Source organism: Primulina eburnea, chromosome 7, assembly GCF_022965805.1.
Source record: "Primulina eburnea isolate SZY01 chromosome 7, ASM2296580v1, whole genome shotgun sequence".
Classification (NCBI taxonomy): Eukaryota; Viridiplantae; Streptophyta; class Magnoliopsida; order Lamiales; family Gesneriaceae; genus Primulina; species Primulina eburnea.
The window spans coordinates 606,691-618,792 of record NC_133107.1 but is presented as its reverse complement, the minus strand read 5'-3'; the positions used below and the strand labels follow the sequence as shown (position 1 = coordinate 618,792).

The following is a 12,102-nucleotide window of genomic DNA, read 5'->3' as shown; positions in this document are numbered from 1 at the left end:
ACTGGTGGCAACTCGTAGAATAATCCTAGTTCAACTATCTGTTTTTGTATTCTAACTTCGTCCCTCGACGAAATGAAATGATCAACGTCAAATATGAAATGTTGATAGAAGGAGATCGTTAACAGCAACTCAATCGTATTGAATTTGGATTAGAACAATATACAACTGAGAAAATTAAAAGTCATCTGCATAAAACAAGTGATCAAGCAATGCCTGGAAAAACTCATTACCCCATTGCAAGAAACAATAAGGTAACCATTGTTCTTCTAAAACCATACTAACTATCCTGTCCCCGATCACAAACCCATAAATAGATTGTCTTTCAATAATCATTTTTTAATGTATAAAAAAAGAACTCTGTTGTATATTAATAGAGACAAAAAAGATGTATAAACATTCAAATAGGGACCAAGATTAAACTCGTGAAAGAGAGAGGGACAAAACTATGATAAGCTTCTATTATTATCATTATTATTATTATTATTATTATTATTATTATTATTACTACATGTTTAATTCAATATGACAAAAAGCAAGTATTTCTTTTCTTTTTTACCAACAGACAACAAACAATTGTTGTATCGATTTATTAAGTAATTCAAGACCCGACCCGACCCTACCCGACCCGACCCGAAGCGTGTAAAAAATGTTAACGCGCTTTCTAGTTATTATATTTTTTTTTAGAGGATATTGCTAATTATTTTCCATTCAACAAAAATTCCACTCAAGTCGTCGTCCCCTCCTAAAAATTCGAAAAAAAAGGATCAAAATGTTGCGGAATATAGCCAGAGATATAATAGATACGATCTTCTGACATAGGATATTGTTTCAAATAATCTGTCCCTATCTCAGTAAGCTAGGTACTTCTACTTTTTAAGTTTGTCCTGTGTTTATCATGTTTTCCCCCACAACTGTCGGGTGGGAATTGGCCTAGTGTGTAATCTGTAATGGGTTTGAACAATCAAGTCCAAATTTTGTGGGTATTCCGAGAATTGGATAGTCGTTGTTGAAAGATTTGAGAATTTAGTGATTCTTCCTTGCTTGATTTTGAAGAAAGTGGACATTTCAGAGCTTTTCACGACTGTTTGTTTGCTTTCTTGATTCCCTATTGTGTTTATGTCGGTGCGTGGTTGATGATTTGATGTTGACTTTCAGTGCAGCTTGATTATCAAAATTTATGTATTTAACAACTAATTTGTATCTGGGCCATCTTCATTTATTCGTTTGCTTTCGATCACTGATCGTATCTGTTCTGTTTTGATCTCGCAGGTGATAACATATTTATTTCAGTTGCTTGAGGCCTCTCAAACGATAAAACAACAAGGGGGGCATTTGGGTTGTCTCTCGCTGGTTCACAAAGCTAATTCATATTTTCTGAGTTCGGGGGTCTTCTGTTATTGTTTTAGCCTTTTAGGTTATTTCTGCGCCATCACTTTTGATCTTTTAAGGTTTCTATGGCCTGATTCAGGTTTTGTGCTAAAATCCTGAGGGGGAACAGGAATTTTCAGGGGTTTAATTAATCCAAGGTTGGCGATAATGGGCGCTGCTTGTTGCTGTTTGCGAGATGATTGTGAGTTTTTCCATAATCCAAACAGCTCTCTGCATAGGAACTGTATATGCCTTCGATGCTTTGTTCAGAACTTCTTACATGTGGTAAGCTTTGATTTTTATGTTTTGATTTAGATTCTCTGATGTTTTAAATCTTTATTCAATTATATAATTCTGATTGCTCACACTAAGCATCTCCGGTGACAGTATGCGTTACATTTGTTCAGTATGATCTCCTAGTTTACAAATGACGTTTAATCTTAAAAAATTCAGGCCATGTTTGGTTACAATTTCCAGAAATAAAAGCAACATATTTTCACCTTGTTCTCTAAAATATGTACATTTCCATCACACCTCACAATTTTTTATTAAATCATCAATTTCTGTTCAACTTATCACCATTCCCAAAATAACTCGATTATTATAGAATATCTTAATCTAATAACTATAGTTTTGAATTTTAACAAATGTACATAGTTCAACATATTCTTACATGGTGTGATATCTATTTTAAAAAAAATTTGCTTCAGAAAGCAAAAAGAAATATTCATTTAATTACCAATATGATTTTTAAAAAACCGCATTTACGTGAACATCATAAAATGAATTCAAACTTCGCATTTAGTTTTCAGCTAGATTAAGTTGGTTATCCAAACTTGCTACTGAATTATTCTTCCACATAGGAAGTAGATCTCAAAAATTTAGAGTGGTGAAATAAAGCAAAAAGAAATATTCATTAAATTACCAATATGATTTTTAAAAAACCGCACTTACGTAAACATCATAAAATGAATTCAAACTTTGCATTTAGTTTTCAGCTAGATTAAGTTGGTTATACAAACTTGCTACTGTTTTATTCTTCCACATAGGAAGAAGATCTCAAAAATTTAGAGTGGTGAAATTTAAGAGAGATATTGTATGACAAGCCTCTGCCGGCTCGCTCCCCTCTTGCTTTGCCAATGCTTCTGAAATTGAGATAGTGATTTCTCCTTTCTCTATAACGAAAACATTTTGCATGAAGCTTTCTGTTTAACAAAATCATGTCCTGCATAGGCTACTGAAATTTATTATATATCATTAGTCCTCTCTTGATAAAAAAAATTTACTTATGCAGTATGCCTCACTGTTTCATAGAGGAGATGAACATGCCTTACCTTCATCCACTCTGGCGACTGGCTCTTTTAGTTCTATTACATCACTTGATAACTCTTTAGCTGATATGTATCGTTCTCCTCCAAGACCTTTACCATATGACGCAGATCCAAGATTCTTCCGGTTGCAGCGTGATGGACTAGTCTCCCGAAGGGAAAAAGGCTCGAGTCATTTGCATGATCAAGAAACCGAACCGCTAAGAAATAGTGAAGTTGATGAAGAGGCTGAGCCCATGAGCAAAAAGAATAAATGGAATGAATTTACATGTGAAGATGGATCAAAGGACTATAATTCAAAATTATTGCTGAAGCTCTCAACGGCCAAAACTACAAGTGGATTTGATCATATTGATACTTCTTCAGATGATGAAGATGTCTGTCCAACATGTCTTGAAGGTAGGCGGTAAAACTACTTCTGACATATGCTCTCTGCAATTACTGATAGAATCCTGTTCCTCATGCGTAAAACATTTGATGTGGCATTATCATTCAAGAATAACAAATAGTATTCCCTGAGGTAGAATCTTAGGATGCTCCTATCCTGTGAATGGTGTTAGTATGTGAATTTTGTTAACTATTCTTAGTTTTTCTTGTTAAACGTGCTTTTTTTTTGTTTTTGAGGGGCGGGGGGTTACATTAGTGACAAAGTTGTGTTTTTAAATGTGGAACATGAACAATCACGGATTCCTCTGCAGAGTTCAAAATATTTTGCTCGTATTGGGTTGAGTTTGTTTTTTATGGTACATATTAAACTCATTTGTGTTTTATTGCAAGTTTTGTTTTTCTTATTCTTATGCATCCTCTTGTGCAGAATATACCAAAGAGAACCCAAAAATAATGACAAGTTGTTCTCACCATTTTCATCTTGGCTGTATATACGAGTGGATGGAAAGAAGTGACAACTGCCCAGTCTGTGGCTTGGTAAATTCTGAACTTTATCATATGTTCAGTGTTACTATTTTCTCCTTTGTGTGGTTAGTTCTGCACGGCTCTTGAATTCTTCCTGTTTACCGTAGACTTTTACATGATGTGGGATCATCTCTCTTAATCAAAGTTATGCACACTGCACAGTTTGTTAAAATGTAGCAAGTTAGTTCACTCGACATGACGTGAAACTTGACTCTTCACAAACAGTTTGTCCATCTTTTTTTATTTTTCATTCTTATTTGTACAGATGTTTTCTTGAACGGACTTATTTCATTACTTCTGCTAATCTTGTTTAGTTGTTTAACAACTAGAAAGGATCACGCTGGTTTCAATTCTTTAGCTCCACTTTTCTCTGGGAATTTTGTTTTTTGTACTTCATAAAAAATTTATAATGACCCGCATGATCTTGTATTCATTTCTTGTGTTGAAGAAAATACAAACAGAGAAAAGCTTCAGATCCTTTCTGACGTTAGTGTTGGAAATTACAAAATATTTTATGAAATTAGATCAATATTTTTCATATTATCACGCATGTTTATATGATTTGTTAGCCAACTTAGTTTTAGGGAACATTTCATACCATATATATATGAAGATAATTTCAGCTTATATGAAAGGGAAATGATTGTTTTTTGAATTAAAAAAGACTAATCGAGTTTGAGCCATCTGAGAATTATATTTTGAATATTGCTTATTTTATGGCCTAATCGTGCAGATATTTTGTTGTGTTGCGTGCTATGTCCACCTGTATTTCTAGGACATCAAATTCAATAGGGAGAAAATACATCTACCATTACGTTGAAATCGTATGTGTCTCTTTAACTAGAGTTGTGCTACGTTATGTACGCCTGGTAATTAGTAAGTTGAACAGCAAAATCTTGTGGCTTGACTTCACCAAGATCTCATTCTAATTCTGGATGTTTTCATCCTTTGATTTCCTAGGTAATGGCATTTGATGAGTCCCCTTAGGGTATCCAGAAGTTCTTGTGGATGATACCGACACCAACTCGTAAAAGAAAAAAAATAACCCAGTGAAGAAGTTGTAAATAAACTCTTATTACAAGTGTTGTCTTTATATTCATGAATGAGCATATCATTTCTCTTCAAAGCATTGAGGTGAAAACGAGTGGATGCTTTTCAAGTTTAAATGCCAACTATTGTGCTTGCTTTGTAGGGCGATTTGAGCAGTACAAAATCGTTCTGATGAATTTTTTTTCTTTTTGCTGTATTTTCTCACGTTTTAAAAGTGCCTTACTGATATGATCGATCAGAGCCTGCAAGATGGCCGTGTGCGCGATAAATTGAAATCCAGAAACCATGACAAAAAAAAAATAATGATTTAGTTTCTGGCTCCGGTATGTTGATCGAATCGAATTATATGCATATTTCACTTTTTAAATCAAAGACCCGAGTTGTTTTTTTTAATAAATATATTTGTTACCACAGCATTAGAAATGATGTTTAATCTCAAATCAAAGATTTTGATATCTACAAAATGGAAACTAAATTTGATGAACACCTGTATCACATAACATGTGTATATATAATGAAACGAACAAGTTTATTCATAACTTACTGCATAAGGATTTGAAGGACACGACCACACTTGATAAAACTACGATCAGGTAACTGAGATGATAACTACATGAAATTTTATTATGGACTCCTTGTACAATATAAAAATAAAACGAGGGAGAGAGCATGGATCAGCCGTCGACCTTGTTTTCCTCTTCAAAGAAACTAGGAGCTCTCCTTTGCAGCCACTTGAAATACTTTGAGGAAGGCCTCAGGCGGCTGGCCGCCACTCAACTGGTGCTTGTCGTTTATCTATCAAGAATATAAACAAGATTAACGTTTTTGTAACATTCAAAATTAACACTAGATGCTTAAACGTGACTTACAACAAAATGTGGAACACCACTTATATGGGACGAGTAGCGCTTCAAATCTTCATTAACCTTCAAGAAAAAAACAAAATGGCATACACTTTGGTATGGAAAAAAGAACACAGCAGAAGGGGATAGTTTTCTTGTTTGGAGATATTACCTCCTTGACTCCATTGTTTGGATCTTCAAGAAACTCGGCTGCCCCTTCAACTCCAACCTTTTTAGCAGACTCTACAAGAAAGTTCCTGCAGATGCAATGGAAAAACACAATCATGCTAGTTTCCAACAGATAAAACAAAGATTAAAGATCATTTTCTAAAGTGATTCTAACAAAATAAAACTACTAGCAACTTTACTCACTTGTCGCCGATGTACTTTCCCTGTGTGAAATAGCCACTGCTCAGTTCCTCTGCGAGTTTATGTTGTTTATCATGCCCTTGTTGTCCGGCAAAATACAGTAGCCTATGGCTGTCGAAAGAATTTCCTCTGTGTATTCGAGAAAAAATGAGAAACATCCAGAGCACCTTTTTACTCTAAAGCCTTGGCTGCTCGATTAAATAAAACTGACAAACAAGATGAAGTGGCTAGATTCTTAATTCATGAACAATGTGGCCCTGTTCGACGAAATACTTGAAGACAAAACCAAGAGTTTGATATTTTTTTAAAATCAGGTTTGAAAATTGTTATAAGATCCAAGTGCTATACATGAAATATCGGTGAACTATCGTACATGTTAACAGATTTAGTCATATGATTACCATCCACTATAGTTTTTTATAAGACGACGGAGACTCGGTCATCAACAAATTATCTCTACTAACACTCATAGAGCAACTCCACCGATTTAAAAAGGATATCACCATGTCAAATTAACTCCACCGATTTAAGAGCAACTTACGTAAGTCCAGACATGTCATAGTCCATCCCAAGCCCCTTGAAAATCTGCCAAAACAAAACGACTTAAATTTTCTGAGCTGTATGTCAAACGCGAAAAAACCTCTCCTTATACTGTATAAGATAAAGGGGTGCCAAGAAACAAAAAGGAACCTCCGACATCCGAGCTTCAATCTGTTCAGCTCGAGACCCAAACTTATTGCGGTAAAATTCCTTCTTATTGACGCCTTCCTTGGGTGCAGATGGCATAAGTAAGAAGGGATGCCACTTGATCTGCAACACAGAAATTAGACTAATCGAGTAAAAAATAGGAAGCAAACAACAAAAAGATAGTTAAAAAACAAAACATTACTCATTTATACCTCAAAATTGTAGCTATCATTGGATAAATCTATAGCTTTGTCAAGATTCTTTTTCCCCACAAAGCACCATGGGCACACAGTATCGGCGCTAACATCAATTTTAATAAGTTTCTTCCCGTTGCTATTGCTAACCGAGGCCATGGAGATTGATCTGAACAAAATATGCACTTTCATATTGAAAGGGGCGGCAAGCTTTAGCAACATACGCACTTTTCTAATCTATTATTCAACAATATTTGACTGAATTTAGCTCCACAAACCAAATAATTCAAAATCAATCATCGGCATTTCCTTTCGATCAACTACGTCCACGAGTTATAAAAACGGCACATACGGATGGAGTTTAAAACAGAGCCACATAATTCTGACTCAGGATATAAAAATGGGAACTTTCTTTAATAAATGACGCCCAAAAACTTTTATTTCAGATGGGTTCGGTCTTTTTCCATCGATTCAATCAAGACACAAAACAATAAGACCCAAGAATCACAACCCTCAAAAGGGATCAGCGAACATCACACGAAAACATCTCCGTAGAACGAAAAAAGATTGGTTTCTGAAATTTTAAAAGGGAAACTAACCTGGGAATCCGACGAATTTGGAAACTATGGAGGTAGCTCAAACGCATAGATTAGAACTCGATCACCTACATCATCTTTATATATTTTTATACCTGAATTTTCATGTTGACTACGTAAAAAAAAACGAATATTTTACGGGGATGATTTGTTTAATGGAAACAAAACGCGTTTTACTTTGGAAAATGACCAATGACCAACCATCCGAACAGCGGCAGCATTATTCAAAATCAGAGTGGAAGCTTCCTTTTTCTTTACACACACAATTTTCATCAAGTTCCACAATCGTGGATTGACTTCGGGCTACGACGTGGCTGTGTTTGTCTGGAAAATTTGATTAACTTTTTTTTTTACCAAGGGTAATGGCAATTGACATGCATGGGCGCTCCCGACATTTTTAAGCAAAATATTTTTTTTTATCAATTTTGTTAAAATTTAATTTTCCTCAAGTTTAATTACAATTGGGTAATTTTTTAATTTGGCAAAAGTTCCTTCAAATTGAACTTCACATTGATATATTTTATTATTTAGACAAGCTAAGGTCAATTATTTTTTTAAAAAATAATGCCTCTCGTCATGAAGTTTTTTCAGTAGACAAGTTAGATAACCAATTAGCTTGTTTGTATTACTTTTATGATATAGGGTATAACTTTTAAAGTTTAATTTTTATTTTAATATCACTCTATATGAATAAAAATAAAGGGATTTATCCATTGTTCCAATAGTAAGCATCGAGAGACAAATTTCTATGTTGAAGTCTTTAATCAGAATGAAGGTTATTGTTTTTAGTACCGATCAATTTATATCATCATAATATTAATTGGATAACACGTGTTGCATATTTATTAGGTCTCTCGTGAGACAGTCTCACGTATATATCCTTATTCTTGAGAGGAGTCGGTCGTGTCTATATTCAAAATAAAAATCATATTTTTGGCAAAATATTAATATTTTTTCATGGGTGACCCAAACATAATATATGTATCACAAAATTGATCTGTGAGACGTCTCATAAGAGTTTTTGTGATTTATGATACGTGTTATCTACATATATGGACATTGTAAGAACCGATTTTTTTTTCTACCATGCAAATAAATAACAATAAGGAAATTGTGATATTGGATTATTGTATTAAATAAGATATACATATGAGGAAATAATTAATGGTTGGAATCTTTGTCACCAAGTCAAGAATACCTACAATATGGCATGCATATTTTCGAAATTTTGCAAGGAAATCTCCTTGGTTTGGTAAAGACCATGCATGGCTAAAGGAATCAAATAATAGATGTGGTAATTTTCGAAAATCCCATGGATTTGGTGCATAAATATGGTGGTACCTAAGGATATAATCACATGCAAGAATAAACTACAAGAAAATTGGAAGTAAATCCCTTCACTTGGCCACCATATTTTCGAGATTTGGAAAGGAAATTAGAGTCAAATATTGAGAGATTTGAAGCAAATTTTGGTATGATTTGAGTGCCATAATTAAACACCATTATCCTCCCTATAAATACCACATCACCCCTTAATTATCCTACACCTAATTTTCGAAAATCCCCATGCTGAAATCTCAAAATTCAGCAGCTTTTCCTAGCCAAACTCTGCCGAAATCTTCCAAGAAAAAAATCGAGCCGTAGTGCCGCCGAGTGAAGAACAAAGAACGATCCACTTTCCGAAGCCGAGCACCTACGTTTTTTGCAGCTAAAAACACGGTAAGTGGGCTGTTTTAAAACTTATAATTTCGAGTTATGCATACGTGAAAATTTCGATTTTGTGGTTTAAAAATACGGTCGAGTACCGTCGTTTTGTCTATACGTTTTTTACGAACTTTTGGTACGTTTATGTTTGACACTGTGAGAATTCCCTGAAAATGGGTGGAATTCCAACATATGGTCCTTAACATTGGGATAGAACTGTTTTATGGTCTCGCCCCCTTAGAGGATTAAAACTTAGGGACTGACGTCAGTAAACCTTTAAAGGTGAAAAATCGCAGTGTTATTACGTTATGAATTTTTACGTTACGATTATGAAAAAGCATGTTGTATGTATATGTTATGATTCGAAAGTGTTATAAAATTGTCATATTGTGTTCAAAGTCCCACATTTACTGAGTATTCCCAAAATACTCATCCCCCTTACTCTACCCTCCCAGAAAAGTCCGAAGAGCAGGTTGAGGAAGAGGAGTCCGAACAGTTCCGGGGCTGGTGATTCACGAGACCAGTAGTAGTTATGTTCGAATTTATGATTTAATAATTGTAAGACGTTTCCGTATTATTTACTATTTCGTTGGATTTCGTTATTGTAAAGACAATGTTGTTTCGTGGAACTTATGATATATAAACTGGTTCGGTTTACACTGTGCTATGAAAGGCTTGTTGTTTCGAATGTGTGATTGTTAACAACGTCGGTGTCAAATCCCGAGTTTCGGGGCGTGACACATAATATGGTCTAAATCAGAAAACAAAAAAACCAATCAAACCGTAGTCCAAAGTTCTTATTTTAGTTTTATAACCTAAACGGAAATTGTTATAGTCTGATTACGATTTTATGTAACTTATCATCGAGTCGAACGTTTAAATGTAATTTAAGTAAACAAATAATTTATGTTGTGATCGGAACATAGTTTAGAAGGGGTTAGTAAAATTTGTTAAAATATTTTTATAAAACTGAGCTCGTTTTAACAATTTTTAGATGTTAAAGCCTTTCTTGAATGACTAGACTTGACCAGACCATTAAAATGAGTTTAAGTGAGGAAACAGTCCGGCTAGACTAATTATATAATATATAATCATTGCAGTTAAAGGTGAATTAAAGTAGATAATAAGTAAATACGATGAAATTTAAAGAACACAGAGATGTTATGGATTTCAGATATTAACAATTCTTATGTAACTTTTTTTCCATTTAAAATAGATATCACTAAAATTAAACTTTGATTTATACAATTCTTGTATAAACACATTTGACTAGTATTTAATACGCTGCCTAATTCAAAACTTTTAATAACACCACAACGAAGACACAAATGTCTGGTTTGTCTGTAGAGCCCTCTGGTTCAAACAAACGAAATTACAAAAATATTATAAATGATTACTTGGACGACTAAAGTTAGAATGTATTATAAATTGATCATGAAATTATCTGATAGGTAAATTCAGCTTGTGTTATTGAGTGGATGAATATATGAATAATCAGTGTACTCGAGATCTTGTATATTGCTGATTGTGAATGCTTGAACCTTGTGTTGGTGTCTTTGAAGTTCTTAATCTGCATATTTACACCAAAGTCTTCCAACGGTCGGAAAAAATTTCAACATACTATCTCCCGACATATTGGTATTGTCAATTTTCCTTCATTCTACAGTGCATTAAATGTTCATTTAACGTTTGTTTGCTTTTTATAACTTTGCTTTTTTTAGCTTCTAGAAAGTTGATTGACTACTGACATTTTAGGAAATTTTTCAATCAATTGAGAGTTAATAGGATAATGTTCATGACATTATGGGTTGTTGTACCATGCATCGTGATTTGTTAATGTCTGACGGATTAGAGTGCGATTAGAGTTGAATGGTCTGACTCTGTACACTTTTCGATAAAGCGGACCGATTAGAGACAAATTCAAGTTATGAACTTTTGATTATGTATGCAGCTTGAACTTCTGATAAAACGATAAGCGATTTGACTTGTTTAGCGGCTAGATTCTAATAAATACATGAAACTGGCAAATGGACCGTGAAACATCTCGATATTGTTTTTTCTTTGTCAAAACTTTAGAGGTTTTAAATTTAACATATATTCAGACTATTAGTAACTAGTTATAATTTAATAATTCACATATATATTTATGTATTCTTATTTATATATTGTTATATTCATTAAATTTGTAAAACTAATTATAATTTACTCAAAAATTGTTCAAGAATATTTATATATATTTAAAAATAATTTAACTTATAACTCATACAATTAGAAAATCTATGACAACAAAATTTAAATAACTTGACCTTATTACAAAAATTGAAATAACACTGAATTATATAATTGTAATCTTGAAAACCCGGACGAAAATCATATATAATGAATTTTAATGATTATTTTATAAATTTTTGAATGATACATAATGAATTAATTGAATTTGTTTATAAAATCTTATAAACCAAACTGTAATACTATAAAATCAAACTAAACCTTAATAAAGTGATTTGGTTATCAGATTAAACATTTCAAAAACCGTTGCCCGAAAAATCAAATGTAATTACTTAAAACCGAACTAGATAGGCCTTTGCCCACTCCTATTTATCAATCTATACAATACATAAAGCTTGACATATCGTTAGTAGTCCAACTTTGTGACACCACTTATTTTCACAAAAATATCATTATCGAATTAAAAAAAAAGTAATCTTATCCGTTCAATGAGAAAATATCATAAAAATGGGTTTAGTAAATTATCTATACAAATTTTTTTAAAAAATATTTAATATAGCTGCATTTTATTTTATTTTTTTAAAAAAATCAAACAGTGACAAACTATAATATTATATAAAATTAATTAAATTTTTAAAAATAATTATACACAAAAAACAAAATGTAAAAATGTGTGCACAATGACACTAGTTTTATATAAATCTACAATATAGTTTTTATTAAAAAATATTTTAATAATTTATATTTAATTTTGCTTTAAAAACTCCAAATAATAATAACTTTTAAATTTTGCGAACATGGTTTTTGAGGTAGTTTCTAATAT

At 32.8% G+C, this 12,102-nt stretch overlaps 2 protein-coding genes across 3 annotated transcripts; one reads left to right on the top strand and one right to left on the bottom strand.

The window, feature by feature from the left end:
* The first annotated feature begins 696 nt into the window (after positions 1–696).
* On the top strand, positions 697–4,821 carry LOC140836309 (E3 ubiquitin-protein ligase At3g02290-like). 2 transcript variants are annotated; one of them, XM_073201737.1, is made up of 6 exons: positions 697–860; positions 1,270–1,378; positions 1,469–1,653; positions 2,663–3,095; positions 3,511–3,620; positions 4,569–4,821. In XM_073201737.1, the coding sequence occupies exons 3-6, from the start codon at positions 1,537–1,539 to the stop codon at positions 4,593–4,595; spliced, it is 687 nt and encodes a 228-aa protein (XP_073057838.1). In that variant the 5' UTR covers positions 697–860; positions 1,270–1,378; positions 1,469–1,536; the 3' UTR covers positions 4,596–4,821. The 2 variants fall into 2 exon arrangements, with proteins under 2 accessions (XP_073057838.1, XP_073057837.1); XM_073201736.1 differs by lacking the exon at positions 697–860 and adding an exon at positions 877–1,122 and having other exon boundaries at positions 1,270–1,414; positions 1,499–1,653.
* A 347-nt stretch (positions 4,822–5,168) lies between these two features.
* LOC140836308 (uncharacterized) lies at positions 5,169–7,563 on the bottom strand. Its single transcript, XM_073201735.1, has 8 exons — positions 7,350–7,563; positions 6,769–6,919; positions 6,560–6,679; positions 6,411–6,454; positions 5,873–5,998; positions 5,673–5,757; positions 5,528–5,584; positions 5,169–5,453 (listed from the first exon to the last, which is right to left on the bottom strand). The coding sequence occupies exons 1-8, from the start codon at positions 7,394–7,396 to the stop codon at positions 5,367–5,369; spliced, it is 717 nt and encodes a 238-aa protein (XP_073057836.1). The 5' UTR covers positions 7,397–7,563; the 3' UTR covers positions 5,169–5,366.
* Between the last annotated feature and the right edge of the window lie 4,539 nt (positions 7,564–12,102).